This window comes from Sarcophilus harrisii, chromosome 4, assembly GCF_902635505.1.
Source record: "Sarcophilus harrisii chromosome 4, mSarHar1.11, whole genome shotgun sequence".
In the NCBI taxonomy this organism is placed as follows: domain Eukaryota; kingdom Metazoa; phylum Chordata; class Mammalia; order Dasyuromorphia; family Dasyuridae; genus Sarcophilus; species Sarcophilus harrisii.
The window spans coordinates 464357227-464374609 of NC_045429.1; the positions used below are offsets into that span (position 1 = coordinate 464357227).

Consider the following 17383-nt stretch of genomic DNA (forward strand, 5'->3'; position numbering starts at 1 on the left):
TCATTTTCCATAAGGTCTGACACATCTCCTAGCAGTAAGGGGCTCTGACCCACTTGTCAGTTGGCTCACTGAACATCAGTTCAATGAACCATTTGTCTCTGAGTGACCCTTCCTCTTCTACCTTTGTCCTCCTCCTTTCAAATCCTCCAAGCTTAAGAGGTGGGCCCAGCCTTTCCTTCTCCACCCTCAGCAGGGCACGTTGCCCCACCACCTGCCCTGGGCTGTGCGATGAGTGTCACGCCAGAAACCTGGGGGCAAGTCCAGGGATATGTACACGCGTAAATGCAGAAGCCACTGACCAGCAGTGCTTCTGTAGCCAAATAACCATCCAGTAATCAGAAGTGAAAACTAAAAGCTCAAGGCATTATGACCTGGAGCCTCAGGGGAGGGCCCGTGATTCCTGCCAAGGTTCTGCTGGTGGCTCACATACGTGTCCCCTAGTCATATCCAGGGCCAACTTTATGGAAGTTCACTTAGGCTGTGAATGGGAGAAGCCTGGGAAAGAGGAAGGAATAGGAGGGAAAGGCCAGGGAGGCAAAGGAATAAAAATATCGGAACCACAAGAAGGAAAGCAGCTGCTGTGTTTGTTGTTACTATACACGTACGCCTGTGTGCATGCACACACTCAGCAGAGGGATATAAAAGCCTTGGGCAGAGGGGAAGGAGCACTCCAAACCCATCCCTCCTCTTCTGCTCCTCTCCTGAAAATCCTCCTCACCCCACCCACCATGTGCCACACCAGCTGCTCCCCTAGCTGCCAGCCAACCTGCTCCGTGCCTATGTGCTGCAAGCCCGTCTGCTGTGTCCGTCCTTGCTGCCGCCCGGCCTCCTGTGTGGCCCTGCTGTGCCGCCCAGCGTGCCCTGTGGTGACCAGCTGCCAGGCAGTCTGTGGAGCTGGCAGCTGCTCCCCCTCTTGCTGTGTGTCCAGCCCCTGCCAGTCCAGCTGCTGCCAGACTAGTCCCTGCAGCTCTGTCTGCTGTGTGTCCAGCCCCTGCCAATCTGCCTGCTGTGTGCCTGTCTGTTGCAAACCTACTGTGTGTGTGCCCTTGTGCTGCAAGCCTGTGACCTGTGGGGTTGCCTTCTGCCAGGTCTCCTGCTGCCAACCAGCTTCCTGCACCTCCTTGGTCTGTGGACCCTCCTGTGCCCCCTCCTGCTGCTGATCACACATTGTCCAAACTGCCACATTTCCATTAGAGAAGGAGATGAGCTTTGAATACCAACTCCTCATTGTGTTCAGATCCTTGTTGACCCATTTTATGGGGCCTTTCCCCTTGAAGCTGTGCTGTTGACCTAGGACTTTTGAGGGTTAATAACTCACTTCTCATGACCTCAGTGGAATAAAGATCCTTTGGATCCAAAGATTCTGATCTTCTCCTTGACCAGTTCAAGGCCATTATCGCCCTTCTCTTTCAGGAACACCACTTTGTAACTGCATCTTTGGTTTCCAATTCTGCCCTAAACGGCAATGTCCACTTAATAAATTCATTTAATCGGTGACATACCAATCTTTGTCTCATCCTTTTCTCTCACAAGTTTTTATTGAGACTTACTGTTTTTTACATCATCATAGTTATTCCAGGAGTCCTTCCTCCTCCCAGAGAGTCTTCTCATATGACAAATAGTATTTGTTAGAAAGAAAAACTGCTCAATTCCTGGGGAAAGTCTGAAAACATCTGTGATGGGTCACAAAAGGTTGGACTGGAAGTGTCCTCTCATATCTTCATTTGAGGCTCACTTGGTCTTTATAATTTTCTTATCATGTGTCATCATTCTTTCCATTTACATTATCATTTCTGTGTAGATTGTTTACTTGGCTCTGCTGATTTCACTCTGCATCCATTCTTGTAGTTTTCCCACGATTCTTGTATTCATTACATATATCACTTCTTAGTCCAGTTTCACCTTCATGTGCTACAAAATGCTTAGCTATTTCTCATTTGATGGGTATCTACTTTGTTTTCGGTTCACAGCTATCACAAAAAGTACCACTATTAATATTCTGGGATATATAAGCATTTTCTTTCCATTAATGGCTTCCTTGGGGGTATAAGCCCAGGAGGGGAGTCTCTGGTTCAAAGACACTTCCTTTGCATATTTCCAAATGGCTTTCCAAAATGGCTGTAGAGTTTCACAGCTGCTCCAACAATGTATTAGTATACTATCCTACCCTCCAATTAGTATTACCCCCCAATATTGACTGTTGTTATTTTTAATCTATTTGCAGAGTGTGGAATGAAACCTCTGCGTTGTTTTGATTTGCATTTTTCTTATTATTAGTGATCTGGAGCATTCATTCATGTGGTTGTGAATAATTTGTAACCCTTCTTTTGAAAATTTTGTTTATATCTTTTGATCATTTATTGGGGAATGGGTGTTAGTCTTTTATACACACACACACACACACACACACATATATATATATATTATTTGTTTATATATCTTGGATACCAAACCCTTATCAGAAAAATCTGATATTTTCCCATTCAACTACTTCCTTCTTATCCTAGACACATTAATGTTGTCTGTGCAAAAGCTTCTTAGTTCCAAGTAATCAAAATGACCAATTTTATCTTTTGTTTGGTTCAGGATATATTTCTTATTCATACCCCTGGGAGGTATATGATCTATTTCTCTTCAAGTTGTTTATTTATATTTTTTGTTGTTCAGTCAGGTCTCATTCTTTGGGACTTCATTTGAGGTTTGCTGGGCAAATATCCTTCTTTCTCCAGCTCAATTTGCAGATGAGAAAATGGAAGCAAATAGGGTAAAGTGCCTTGCCCAGGGTCACACATCCCATGAGTGTCTGAGGTCGGATTTGAACTCAAGGAGAGGAGTCTTCTTGACTCTAGGCCTGGCACTCTGTGCAGTACGGTGCCACCTAGCTGCCCAATTTGTTTATAGTATGTTCTTTAATATTAAAGTTGCATAGCCAAGTAGAGTGTGTGGGGAATTTAAATCTAATTTCCGCCAGCCTGCTTTCTCGTCTTCCTAGCAGTTTGTATTGAGTCAGGAGTTTTTCCCTCAGTATTTATATTTTCTACTTTATCAACAATTATTGGGTTACTGGTTCTACTGTTTCTGATTCTCCATTGGCTAGTCTGATTTGTTGATTTATTTCTCTGTTCTTTAACCACACTAAATGATCCTGATGACTGCTGCTTTATAATATAATTTGAGGGCTGGGACACATGTTTTCTAACGCTGTCCTTCCACAAAAAGGCATCAGAAGAGGGAGCATTCATATAGCCCCCCAAATGCACCTTTTGTTTGGACAAGGCGGGCAGAGATAGATCATGGGGTGAGGAAAGCTGTGGATGCAAGATCAGCGCCAGCGCTCCCCTGCTCGAGTTGGAGCAGGTAAAGGAAATGCAGAGCTGGTATCTGGTGTATCTGTGTTCTTCCATCTCTTTCTCCTACTCTTTGACCTTAACATCTCCTTCACATAAATTGAGCTCAATGACTCGATCCCCAACTCTAAGAGCTGGATGTGGGGCAGCAGAGACCGTGAAATCACTTCGTCCTGAAGCAGGTTGTATAAGCTGTGCACAGCAGACAGCACATTGGTGAAATAGACCCCCAGGTGCCAGGGTCAAATGCTGGCAGACAGAAGCAGGAAATCCACAGCCAGATCTAGCGCCTCTCCGTGCTCTGAGGTGATGCGATCGTTTCCCTTTCTGGGACTTGTCAGTGCAGATTATTCCAAGGGCAAATGCATGTGCCCCAGGCCAAGGGCCCAGAAGCCAGATTTCTGACTGAGCATCATTCCCAATCTCTCCCCAGATAGAAGTCATCCACCACGTGCTGCTCTGCTTGTTATCCGGCTTCTAAAAGAAAACCTAAGGCAGATTGGCTGTTTTATGCCCCTTCACTCCCTCACACTCACTTCTTCCTATTTCCAATTCTGTGCCCTCATGCCCAGTGATCCAAGATTCCACATGGGCCCTGAATGGCCCAGGCCCTGGTGAGAATGCCAGCTTAGCAGAGGGCCCTTGCAGTAGTGAGAGGTCCCACACCAGCCCAGGGCTTGGGAGACAGCAAATTAAGGTAGAGAGGGCCAGTCCAGTGATAACATCCCCTTGTTAAAGGGGCTGAGAACAGCGCCATCGTACTGCACGTGAGTGTAATCTATCTAGTTTCCTGATGCTGGAGAACTGTCACTAGGAAAGACTGATGACTGCTCTCCCCTGCCTTCCTCTGCAGGGCGAATCCCCTCTGTGGGCCCCAGCTGCGCCCACGCATCCTGGCCTCTGCTCTGCATCGGAGGGTCAGTCTTATATCTCCTAGTGGCTGCTCCTAATATTACTAAGATGACAGACCTGAAACCTAAGGACCAGCCTTCAGGGAGCCTATCAAACAGGGTACATGGCTTTCCTTCAGGTTCAGCTCCTCGCCCCCAGACAGGCTCCTGAGTTACTGACAGCGTTGTGCAAACTTACGCTTGATTTCCCCCTGCTCTTTGGGGAGGAGCTTCCTTCTCTCCACAAGCTGGCTGTTTGGGTGTACCATCCCCCAGATCAGAGCTCTCCTAAAGCCCCAGATTCTCCCCTGGCAGCCCTTCTTGGCTGCAATTGCTCTAGGGCCAAGAAACATGTCAATGATGTCCCCGAGAGCACCTGTATCACTTTCACTGGACAATGCTGAGAGTCTATGTGAGAGCAGATTGCAAGACCCTAAGTGTTTGACCAGACCAATGCTTGACCAATTCCAAGGGGGTGTGTGTTTGAGTGTATGTGTGAGTGTGACTGTGTGTGTCTGTGTGTGAGTGTGTGTATGTGTGTGAGTATGTGTGTATATGTGTGTGTGAGTGTGTGTGTATATGTGTGTATATATGCGTGTATATGTGTGTATATGTGTGTGTGTATGTGTGTGGGTGTAAGTACCTGTGTCTCTCTGTATGTATGTGTGGGCTATGTACATAAGAGGGAGCAGAAGCTGCTCCATCTCTGTGAGCCAGAAGAGCTGCCTGCTCTTCCCTTGCTGAAGGTTCCTGACTGTTCTTGTATCATTAGCACCATCCACCACCTCCTATGGTCCAGAGGCTCCCCTTGCACCAGCTCTCACTGAGCTTTCCCATGTATAGCTTGGTACGCATGAAGAAGAGATGGGCTGGTGAGCGAGGGATGCTGGGAAGGGACCTCACAGTGTCAGGAGGAGGTCACCAGTCTCTGGCTGTGGGAGCTTCACAGAACAGGCAGGCCTGGGAAGTGCTGGTTTTCTTCATGGGAGGAAGCACCCACATCCCTGAGCTCACGGCTCCATTAGTGTAAGGTAGGTCCTCAACACAATCTGAGCTTTAAATAAGTCTGTTTTATTGGATGGGGGGGGGATAAACTCACAAATCGTGACAGATGGTAAGTGGGTTCGAAAGGGTTGGGGGCTGCTCTGTGTCCCTCAGGGCACACAAGAGGTACCATCCTGTCACTGAGATGTCTCAAGTTGTCACAGGGGATAGCCCAGCTCACCCCCACCCCCCACCTGGAAGGGCGGATCTCCTTCCAAAATTGGCTTTTACCCTGCCAGCTCTTTGTGGGCAGCCCCGTGCAATGCTTTAAATCTCATCTCTACACGTCCCCAAACCCGGCACAGAAATGAAAGCTTCTCCTCGGGCCGAGCTGGAGCACTGGTCAGCGCAGGCTCTCCCCTGACTGGTCCTCCCCTGGTGGCCGGCATCTTCAGGCCCCAGAAATGAAATAACAAGAGTCTGGAGCAGCGGAGGGGGCTCCTTGGGATTTATTAAGCTCCTGAGCGAGCAGAACACAGAGGCTCTGTGAGCAAGCAGACCCTGGAGGCTGGAGAGCGCCTCAAAGAGGAAGCTGGTGGGAGGAAGACTGGGAGAGTCAGCAACTGGTGTCCTCTCCACAGAGCAAACTGAGGGAAAGTCAGCACTGGCCCATGTGAGTTCAGATTAGTCCCTGTTGCAAGACTGGCCGTGATCACATGATCACCGCACACACAGGACAGATGGGAAAGGGTGGCTTGGAGGACAGGTCAGCAGCAGGATGGAGAACATGTGGGTCCACAGAGCAGGGAGGTGCAGGAGGCTGGCTGGCAGCAGGAGGCCTGGCAGGAGGGGGCCCCACAGATCATGGGCTTGCAGCAGACTGGCACACACACAGCAGGTTTGCAGCACACGGGCACACACACGGCAGGTTTGCAGCAGACTGGCACACAGCAGGCAGACTGGCAGGGGCTGGACACACAGCAGACAGGACTGCAGGGACAAGCCTGGCAGCAGATGGACTGGCAGGGGCTGGACACACAGCAGGAGGGGGAGCAGCTGCCAGCTCCACAGACTGCCTGGCAGCTGGTCACAACAGGGCACGCTGGGCGGCACAGTAGGGCCACACAGGAGGCCGGGCGGCAGCAAGGACAGACACTGCAGACAGGCTTGCAGCACACGGGCATGGAGCAGCTTGGCTGGCAGCCAGGGGAGCAGCTGGTGTGGCACATGGTGGGTGGGTAGGGAGGATTTTCAGGAGAGGAGTAGAGGAGGAGGAATGGGTTTGGAGTACTCCTTCCCCTCCGCTCAAGGCTTTTATACCCCTGTGCCCAGTGCGGGTGCGGGCTCAACAAACAGTAGCTGTTTGTCTCCTTTCCTCTCCAACACCTTATTTAGCTGTGGAACTTCCTGGAGCGTGCTGCTCACAGGGAGATGCAGAGCTTCTTCACGGCTTCCTTGGCTCTTGGAGCACAGCTGTTTGTCACCCTGCCTCTGCCTTGTACTTGAAGCAGAGTGGCTGTTCCCCCTGCCCCGCATACATCTTGCCCCTCACCCCATGGAAACGTCCTGCCAATTAGGCAGAACTCAACGGAACCTCTCTGCTGAGCTGCAGCTGCAACTAGGAGGAGCTCCTGGGAGCTCCCTCCACCTCACAGGACCGTGTCTGGAAGGGAACTAGAAATGAAGTGACTTGCACAAGATCTCCCCAATAGTAAGGATCGGAGACTGAATGGGAAGCAGACTACAGGGAGCTTCTATGCCTTGCCCAGGGTCAGCCCAGGGTTATCATCTGAGGCAGCCTTCACATGCCAGCCTTCCTGCCTCCAAGGGCAGCGTGCTATCCCCTGCCCGCCTCAGAGCCTCAGCAGACCCCCTTCCTCCCTTTGGGACCATCACTGGGTATCTGTTACTATATATACCTAGAAATGAGAGAATATATGTAGACATGGGAATGAGAACCCACAGCTAGGAGATGGGAACCCTCCTTATTCCCCCTTCCTCATGGTGGCCCCTTGTTCACCGTGAACTGTCGGCCAAGGTGGGCTGGCTTTAAGGGATCTGAGGCCTCAATGTCCTGTGCCACTGGACGCCCCGGGAAAATGCTGGGAAATGGAGTGTTACATGGTGCAGGAGAAGCGTAGGGGAGGTCTGAGGGCCCGGACAGCCTGGATAAAAAGTGCAGATGAGCACCCATTAATTCACATTGTGATTTTGGGCCTTTTCCCTCCCCACCCCCTGACCCCAGCACAGAAATCAGGCACATGTAACCTGACTTGGGCATGGACCAGCAGGCCTGGGAACTGAGTCCCTAGAGAAGCAGGAGCTTGTCTCTGTGGAGGGGAAGGGGATGGGGGCCACCCGGGCTGTCCGGAAAAGTATCTCTAGGGATATGGCTCTCTTTTCTCATCTGTAAAGTAAAAAAGACTTTTTGGCGGTTCTAACTCTGGCATGGGGTCCTTGTCCCCCGTCTCAGAAAACACCAACAGGCTATTAGGAAGGGATGTGGGGAAAGCATCTGCTGTGTTTTGTTGCTGCCCACCCACACCCAAACCCAAAAACAACACACCTTCAGAGGGGTATAAAAGCCTTGGGCAGAGGGAAAGGGATCCTCCAACCCATCCGCCTCCTCCGGCTCCCTCCTGAAAATCCTCCCACCTTCCACCCCCGTGCCAACCCCAGTTGCCCTCTGGTCCAAACCTGTTGGTTCCAAAGGGCCTGCTTGTGTCCGCGCCCCGGCCTCCTGTGGGCTCTGCCCCCACCCTGTGGTGACCAGCTGCCGGCGTCTTGGGCTGGGCTGCCCCTCCTGCTGGTTCCGCCCTGCCAGTCCAGCTGCCCGGGGCTGGGCCCCAGCCCCTCTTGCTGTGTGTCCAGCCCCTGCCAGTCCAGCTGCTGCCAGTCAGCCCCCTGCAGCCCTGTCTGCTGTGTGTGCCCCTAGTCTCCCTGCATGCCAGTCTGCTGCAAAACCCTTGTGTGTGCCCCATGGTTTTAAACCTGCTGTGTGTGTGCCAGTGCTGCAAGCCCATGCCCTGGGGGTCCTTTCCCCCAGACCTCGGCTGCCAGCCACCTCCTGCACCTCCCTAGTCTGTGCCCTCCTGTGCCCCCTCTGTAGCAAATCTTTGAAGGATTACGGGGCCGCACTGGCCCACTGGAGAATTTTCCTGGTCTATCCCAATCCCCAGTGGGAAAGGAGAGGTTTCCCAGAAAGCCCTCTCTGAAACCTCCAGCTCAATTGAAGGAAATATCTTTTGGCTTGGGGTTCAAGAACTGAGCTGGCTTTTGATAAGAACTGGCACCTTCCACTGGGTGCCCAGTTTCGCCTTTGCTTCGTTTTCACATCTCTAAGGTGAAGGGGCCCAACTGATTTAAAAAGGACAACATAGGATTCCGTATGAAACGCTGCAAAACCTGAAAGTGTCCCTCGTGCCCAAGGGAAGGGCCGCTTGTTCCCAAAGTTTTGGGCCCCTCAGGAAGCTGGGGTTGTGACCCTTTCATCTCCTTGGGCATCTCCCACAGCCAAGGAAACTTCTCTTTGTTGCATGACTTCTCTTACTTAACAACAATAAATCCACCAGATCTCCCATATTATTCATGTTTCTTCTTTCACTGAATGGTTTGTCAAAACCCCTGGGGGCATAGATGGAGTGGTAAACACCACCCTGAAGTGGAGGACTTCAGCTCAATCGGCATCAAAAAATAAAATAAAACTTCTAATTCCTTCGGGAGAGTGAGAACAAGTGTAATTCTGCCCAATTTGTTCAACCACACCAATATCAACTCAGTTCCTTCTATTCTCCTTGTGTTAGGGCCACCTGGAGAAAGGTGGAGTGAGTGAGGATGGCCGGAGAGCTGATTTTTGGAGGAGGGTGATGTGGAGTTTAAAGAAAAGGGTATTTAAATTTGCTTCGGTGGAGGGTGAGGGAAAGGAAAAGAAATGGGGAGGGAAAAGGGCTGTAAGTGAGAGGAAAATGGGGAGTTATATTTTTGAATATGAAATAGTTTGGAATGTTTTTGGGGGTTCCAGGGAATGGAAAGAGTTGGAGGGATTTGGCAAGTGGGGGTTAGTGAGAGGAAAGGGTGACGGAGGGTTGTGGGGTTTTTCCCTCCCCAAAGAGGTGATGGGGTGGCCATGTTTTTAAAAATTCTATGGATCCCTGAATTTGAAGTTGTTGTGGTTATTTGTGTGCTGCTCTCTTTTGCTGTTGTTGTTATTGTTGTGCTATGCTCCACTATTGTTGTTTGGTTGCGTTATGTTGTTGTTTGGGCGGTTATTTTTCCCCGGCTTTGTCGCTGCTGCTGCTGTTCTGATCTTGGTGCTTTTGCCTCTTTGCCATTCGTTCTGTTGTACTCCTCAACCTCCTAACCCTGAACCCTAAATTCAACTCTAACCCCTAACCCTAAAAGCTGGTGAAAAAAATACCCATCCATCTTGTTGAAATTCCGGTTTGGCCGGGCAATCTAGACAGATACAAATGCAGAAAGGCCATTTTTTAAAGAAAAGTTTCAAGGATTGAACTCCCACTAGTAGAAAGAGCCCCATGCGGAATGGGACAATGTGTGAAGGGAGGGTCTTGGAAGAATTTTAAACTCGTACCAGGAGTTGGAATTGCCTTGACCTGTCTTCCTATCAATGCTTTACATGTTTGTGGACATTTGTGTCACCAGAGTTCAGGGTTTGAGGGGACAGAATGTATTGTAGTTGCTGTTTTTTAATTATTCCAACAAATGTTTTTGTAAGAGCTTCCATCTCCTGGTGATGTTGATGGTGCACTTGAAGAGTTAAACTCCAGTTATCGCCCTCTCTGTGACCAACCCAAGATTTCAGGGGGTAGTAGATGCAGAGCAGGCGGTACAAGGACAATGGGTGACTTAAACCAAGTTCTAGTAGGTTGAAAGTTATTTTTCTAGATTTCGGCTATAATGTAGGGGATTGAAGACCCTTACCCAAAATGATTACTCAGAGATCACTAGTAGAAGGTGAAAAGTTGTTTATTAAAACTCTGAGGATGAGCTGTCCCATCTGAGATAAGAAAGAGAAAGCTAGGTAGTAAAGATGCACAGCTTTTATACAAGAGATTACATCACAAGAGAGCATTGAGAAGGGGAGGGGGAGGCATCTAAATGGTTGTTGCTATTCGGAGAGATTGGAATGGAAGGTTTCTGTTTCCCCCAAATCGCCTGATTTTTAGGAAACAGAAAATCAGGCCTTCAGGCTTAATCAAGCAGACAGTGGTCAAGCTAATAGACTAAATATCGATAAATGTCAAATACCGATAAATTCCATCAGCTCAGGTTAAGTAAATATGTTTCTGGCTGGCCAAGGCTCAAGTAGATATGAGCCTGCACATATTATACAGGTCAGAGGGGAAACACAGAAATAATAAAATACAGAAAAAGAATTCATACATTCCTGTAAGTTCTTCACCTTCTCTCTCTATTCCCTACATTACCAAAGTGTCTCCTCACTCACCTCACACCCCCAGATCCCCCAGCCTCAAATGGAGGCTTCTAAACACATTCTTACCACACCTCCCTGCCTCTCAGAACCTTATTAATCTAGCTAGAAATGCTTAGTGTCTCTGTATTCAGGTGCCTTGCCTAGATGTTCTCACCATTCTCCATTCTCCCAAAGCTCTCAGCATGTGCCCACTATCTGTCCAGTCCCGGGGCTTAGCAGCTTGTTTATGCAAGCCACTTCAGCCTCTCCCTGGTAAGGCCCTTCTCAGCACCAAAGGGAGGGTTTCAACATCTGTGCTATCCCAAGGAACAAAAAAAAAAATGACTGAGAAAAGACTATTAGATTTGGTATCTTTGAGGACGGAGGCTCTCTAATTTGATAGGTGAGAGCTTGACTCAAGGGGTTGTCAAGTCAAGAAGGCAGTGAGGGTTCTGGGCCTAGAGCTACAAGGCCTGGAGTCAGGAAAACCCAAATTAAAATGTGGCCTCAGACACTCACTAGCCATGAGATGCTGGGTGAGTCACTGACTCCTATTTGCCTCAGTTTCTCATCTGTAAATGAGCTGGAGATGGAAATGGCTAATACTTCCAGGTCTTTGCAAGAAAGCCCAAATAGTATCATGAAGACTAGATTGGATGAAATGATTGACCACCAACATTTGCTAGGACTGTACTAATAAAAAATAGGAAAGCTGTTCTCCTTTGAGGAGCTTACATTGTGAAGAGAGACATCATGAAAATAATATGGAAATAACTTAGATACCTGTGTACACAACAACAATACACACACACACACACTTCCATACTTATATAATAATATATATATATTAATAGTTATATATTCTCATATAACTTATATTTCTCATATACACCAATACCTATGCACATACACAGTCATATCCCTCACATACATGTAGTATATTAATAATACACTCCTACCTATATATTTAATCTTAGAATACATACACATATACCATACCATTGTAATACCACCACCTTACATGCATGTGAGCACTCACACTCATATTTATATATATTATGTGATTTATATATTTTACTATATATATATATATAAGGTCACCTCACAACACATACACACTCAATTTTGCATATACATACACTCATGTACACTCATACTCTTGCACAGACATATACCCACCCACACTCTTACATACTCACACACATCCGCCATAGTCACATCTTCTACACAAAGATACACACACACTCATACTCACATGAGATACACACTGCATATCTCAAACAAGGCCATGTGTATATGTATATGTGCATGTCACTAATTCTCATAATGTTTTGTAGAAATGGCTAATCAGAACGTGAGAGGGCAGTTTTTCATTTTCTTAGACATCTTTGGCAGCACTCATGTTTGTGATTCCTCCATAACAGTCGCCCCCACTTTTCTCCATATATCTCTGGGAGGCCTGATCCCCTCTCCCTCCTCCAGATTATGGTTTCCACATGGCTCCTGAATGTTTGCTTGTCGATGGCCGGCTGCATTTTTGTGTCCGTTGGTAGATCTCTCTTCCTTCCTTCCAGCTCACTGGGGAATGCAGGCGAGTCTGATGCAGAGGTCCCACTGCCATGGGTAGAAAGATGTTTCCGATCCATCTCGGCAGATTCTTTCCATTTTCATCACTTGCATTGTTCCTATTTCCCTTAGATTCCTCAGGGGGAGACAACTCCATGGGTTCATCACAAGGCTTTCTGGGAATCTGCTTTTTCCTCTCCTGATTCTGGGCTTTCTATGAGACAGTCCCGCATTGCTTGTTTCACTACTTCCTGAAGGAAACTACTTAAACAGATTAGCTAACATTTGGGGGTTTATGAGGAAAGACATTCAAATGTTGGGTGGGAGCTACAGATTTGTCTTCAATGAGAAGTCTGCAGAGAAAGTGTTTTATTCAGGAAAGCCACCATTCTGTCTGTGAAATGGGAAGGTTGTTGACTCTATGATCTCTCTTACTGTTTCTGAATCTTTAAATGACAGAAGCAGTGGGAGGAACAGACCATGATATCCTGCAATTTCAAAGGCCCAGAAAGAGAACTAGAACATAGATTCCTGGAGAGGAGGGGTGGGATTTGGATTTGCCTGCTCAGTCTTACTCAGACACAAAGTCAATAAATCAGTTGAGGTCAATGAGAGCCAAGCGTGCATCAGCCACAAGAGCCTGGGGGTCGGCAGCATCTCCCTCCCATCACCACTGGTGTATGACATAAGTAGTGAGTCTGAGGTGGGCAGTGCTGGGTCTGGAGTGGGCAGCGCTTGAGTCTGAGTGGGCAGCGCTTCACCGGCTATTGTTCCTATCTGACGTGAGACACCCAAGGAGCAAAAAGGACCCTGAGTGACTCAGTTTGTCTGGGATGGATTCTGTGGCCTTTATTGGGCTGGATACCGGTGCCCAGATTCCCATTGGCAAGTGGATAAGGGCCCATTGAACAAACCGTCTCTCCATCAGAGGGAGCTGTCCATCATGTAGGCAAATGAAGGGAGACAGAGACTTTGCATACAGGGGATCTCTTTGCCCTGAGCTCCAGGGAGGTCACCAATCATCTAGGGTCCCTTTACAGTACTTGCCTGGCTTGGCCTTGGTGAGAGGCTTGTTTCCAATGGAGAAAATCAAGCAGTGGGCACCTCTTCCAAGCACTTAACTAGGGAGTGGGATGTTGTGGAGGACTCTTCCTAGCAAGTGAGGGGGAACAGAGGGTCCACAGACTGAGGGGTGCAGGAACTTGGATGGGCAGCAGGAGGTCTGGCAGAGGTGGTGACACAGGCTACAGGGGCTTGCAGCACACAGGCACACAGACAACAACAGGTTTGCAGCAGACAGGCATGCGCAGTGGACTGGCAGGGGCTGGACACACAAAGTGGCGTGACTGCAGGGACAAGCCTGGCAGCAGATGGACTGGCAGGGCTGGACACAGCAGGAGGGCAGCAGCTGCCGCCTCCACAGATCCCGCCTGGCGGCTGGTCACCACAGGGCACGCCAAGCAGGGCCACACAGGAGGCCAAGTGCAAGGACAGACACTGTAGACGGGCTTGCAGCACACGGGCATGGAGGCTTGGCTGGCAGCCAGGGAGCAGCTGGTGTGGCACATGGTGGGTGGGTAGGTAGGATTTTCAGGAGAGGGAGAGAGAGGAGGAATGGGTTTGGAGTACTCCTCCGCTCAAGGCTTTTATACCCCCAGCCCAGTGCGGTGGTGGGCTCAACAAACAGCAGCTGTTTGTCTCCTTTCCTCTCCAACACCTTATTTTAGCTGTGGAACTTCCTGGAGCGTGCTGCTCACAGGGAGATGCGTGAGCTTCTTCACGGCTTTCTTGGCTCCTTGGAGCACAGCTGTTTGGTCACCCCTTGCCTCTGCCTTGTACTTGAAGCAGAGCGGCTGTTCACTCTGCCCTGCATACATCTTGCCCTCACCATGGAAACGTCCTGCCAATTAGTGCAGAACTGAAATCTAACCCCTCTGCTGAGCTGCAGTTGCAACTAGGAGGAGCTCCTGAGCTCTCCACCTCACAGGACCGTGTCTGGAAGGGAACTAGAAATGAAGTGACTTGCACAAGATCTCCCAATAGTAAGGATCGGAGACTGAATGGGAAGCAGACTACAGGGAGCTTCTATGCCTTGCCCAGGGTCAGCCCAGGGTTATCATCTGAGGCAGCCTTCACATGCCAGCCTTCCTGCCTCCAAGGGCAGCGTGCTATCCCCTGCCCGCCTCAGAGCCTCAGCAGACCCCCTTCCTCCCTTTGGGACCATCACTGGGTATCTGTTACTATATATACCTAGAAATGAGAGAATATATGTAGACATGGGAATGAGAGAACGCTGCCGCCAACAGCTATGGAGATGGGGGGGAACCCTCCTTCATTCCCCTTCCTCATGGTGGCCTCCTTGTCTCACCGTGAACTGTCTGATGCCAGAGGTAAGGGCTGGCACCCCAAGGGATCTGAGAGCCTGGCACAATGTCCTGTGCCACTGGACGCCCTGGGAAAATGCTGGAAATGGAGTGTTACATGAGATGTACAGGGAGAAGTCGGTAGTGAGAGTCTGAGGGCCGGACAGCCTGGATAAAAGTGCAGATGAGCACCCCACTTAATTCACATTGTGATGATTTAGGAGCCTTATTTCCCCCTCCCCGCCCCCCCCCCCCGACCCCAGCACAGAAATCAGGCACATGTAACCTGACTTGGGCATGTGACCAGCAGGCCTGGGAACTGAGTCCTAGAGAAGCAGGAGCTTGTCTCTGTGGAGGGAAGGGTGGAGGCTGGGGGACCACCCTGGGGCAATGATCCCGGAAAAGTATCTCTAGGGATATGGCTCTCTTTTCTCATCTGTAAAGTGAAAGAAATAGACTTGCTGGTTTCTAAGGTTCTAACTCTAGGCATGGGGTCCTATGATCCCCGTCTCAGAAAACAGCGCAACAGGCTATTAGGAGAGGATGTAAGGAAAGCATCTGCTGTGTTTGTTGCTGTGACACACACACACACACACACACACACACACACAAACATACACACACTCTTCAGAGGAGTATAAAAGCCTTGGGCAGAGGAGAAGGATCACTCCAAACCCATCCCGCCTCCTCCGCTCCTCTCCTGAAAATCCTCCCCACCTATCCACCCACCATGTGCCACACCAGTTGCTCCTCTGGCTGCCAGCCAACCTGCTCCGTGCCCGTGTGCTGCAAGCCCGTCTGCTGTGTCCGTCCTTGCTGCCGCCCGACCTCCTGTGTGGCTCTGCTGTGCCGCCCAGCATGCCCTGTGGTGACCAGCTGCCAGGCAGTCTGTGGAGCTGGAAGCTGTTCCCCCTCCTGCTGTGTGTCCAGCCCCTGCCAGTCCAGCTGCTGCCAGGCTAGTCCCTGCAGCCCCTCTTGCTGTGTGTCCAGCCCCTGCCAGTCCAGCTGCTGCCAGTCTAGCCCCTGCAGCCCTGTCTGCTGTGTGTCCAGCCCCTGCCAGTCTGCCTGCTGCATGCCAGTCTGCTGCAAACCTGCTGTGTGTGTGCCCATGTGCTGTAAACCTGCTGTGTGTGTGCCAGTCTGCTGCAAGCCCATGCCCTGTGGGGTCCTCTCCTGCCAGACCTCGGGCTGCCAGCCAGCCTCCTGCACCTCCCTAGTCTGTCGACCCTCCTGTGCCCCCTCCTGCTGCTGAGCAAATCTTTGAAGGATTACTGTAGGCACAGCTTAGCTGGCCCACTGGAGAAGTCTTTCCTGGTCCTATCCAATCCCCAGTGAGAAGGAGACGGTTTTCCCAGAAAGACCCTCTCTGAAACCTCCAGCTCAATTGAAGGAAATATCTTTTGGCTTGGAGTTCAAGAACTGAGCTGGCTTTGACTGGAAGAACTGGCTTTGACTCTCCCACTGGGTGACCCGTCAGGTCACGCCTTTGCTTCAGTTTTCACATCTCTAAGGTGAAGAGGAGGCCCAACTGATTTATAATGAGGACAACATAGGATTCCATAGATATGAAACGCTGCAAACCTGAAAGTGCTCCCTCAGTGCCCAAGGGGAAGAGAGCCAGCTTGTTCCCGAACAGTTTTGGGCCCCTCAGGAAGCTGGGGGTTGTGACCCTTTTCACATCTCCCTGTGGGCATCTCCCACAGCCAAGGAAACTACTCTTTGTTGCACTGACTTACTCTTACTTAACAACTTAATAAATCCACCAGATCTCCCATATATATTCATGTTTCTTCTTTCACTGAATGGTTTGTCAAAACCCCAATTCCTGGGGCAGTCAGATGGCCCAGTGGCTAGAGCACCAGCCCTGAAGTCAGGAGGACTTCAGCTCAAATTCGGCATCATAAAAAATAAAATAAAACTTCTAATTCCTTCGGGAGAGTGAGAACAAGTGTAATTCTGCCCAATTTGTTCAACCACACCAATATCAACTCAGTTCCTTCTATTCTCCTTGTGTTAGGGCCACCTGGAGAAAGGTGGAGTGAGTGAGGATGGCCGGAGAGCTGACTTGCTTTGAGCAGAGCCAGGGGTGCCACCTGCTCAGGAGTTCTAAGAGAAAAGAGAATTATCTCTAAACTCCATTGCTTCTGAAGTGGGAGGGGCTCGAGGGAAAGGAAAGAGAAACTGGGGAGGGACAAAAGGCCGACTGTGAAGTCAGAGAGGAAACAGTGGGGGAGTTACTATTTTCTGAATATGCAAATAGCATTTGGAACTGTTTTAGGGGATGTCCACAGGGCAATGGAAAGACGCTTGGAGAGGATCTTCAGGCAACGTGGGGCTTGTAATAGTGAGAGGAAAGGGTAGACTTGGCAGGGTTGTGAAAATACATTCCCCCCTCCCCGCCACAAGAGGTGATGGGGCTGGCCATGTGCTATTACGAATGCTCTACTGGCATCCCCTGAATTTAGAACGTTGTTGCTGCTGTTACTGTTGCTGCTGCTGCTACTCTTGTTGCTGCTGCTGTTGTTATTGTTGCTGCTACTGCTCCTACTATTGTTGCTGTTGCTGCTGTTACTGTTGTTGCTGCTGCTGCTGCTGCTGTTACTGTTGCTGCTGCTGCTGCTGCTGCTGCTGCTGCTGCTGCTGCTGCTGTTACTGATACTGTGGCTGCTGTTGCTGCTGCTGTTGCCATTGCTGCTGTTACTGTTGCTACTCCTACTAACCCTAACCCTAACCCTGAACCCTAATTCTAACTCTAACCCTAACCCTAAAAGCATGGTGCAGAATAAGAGATACCCCATC

At 49.7% G+C, this 17383-nt stretch overlaps 2 protein-coding genes across 2 annotated transcripts; one reads left to right on the plus strand and one right to left on the minus strand.

The window, feature by feature from the left end:
* Positions 1-688: 688 nt before the first annotated feature.
* On the plus strand, positions 689-16522 carry LOC116423680. Its single transcript, XM_031968784.1, has 7 exons — positions 689-1158; positions 4201-4358; positions 5010-5109; positions 5988-6451; positions 6617-6719; positions 13880-13988; positions 15239-16522. The coding sequence occupies exons 1-7, from the start codon at positions 729-731 to the stop codon at positions 15834-15836; spliced, it is 1962 nt and encodes a 653-aa protein (XP_031824644.1). The 5' UTR covers positions 689-728; the 3' UTR covers positions 15837-16522.
* Positions 5780-6884, minus strand: LOC111720844 (keratin-associated protein 12-1-like). The gene has a single exon (XM_031968350.1). The coding sequence runs from the start codon at positions 6448-6450 to the stop codon at positions 5989-5991; it is 462 nt and encodes a 153-aa protein (XP_031824210.1). The 5' UTR covers positions 6451-6884; the 3' UTR covers positions 5780-5988.
* Positions 16523-17383: the final 861 nt, after the last annotated feature.

Coding starts and splice junctions, on each gene's coding strand:
- LOC111720844 (XM_031968350.1), bottom strand. CDS start 6,450: ATGTGCCACACCAGCTGCTCCCCTGGCTGCCAGCCAAGCTGCTCCATG.
- LOC116423680 (XM_031968784.1), top strand. CDS start 729: ATGTGCCACACCAGCTGCTCCCCTAGCTGCCAGCCAACCTGCTCCGTG. Junction 5,110..5,987: donor CATGAAGAAGAGATGGGCTG/GTGAGCGAGGGA, acceptor CTTGGAGGACAG/GTCAGCAGCAGGATGGAGAA. Junction 13,989..15,238: donor TGCTGCTCACAGGGAGATGC/GTGAGCTTCTTC, acceptor AGCCTTGGGCAG/AGGAGAAGGATCACTCCAAA.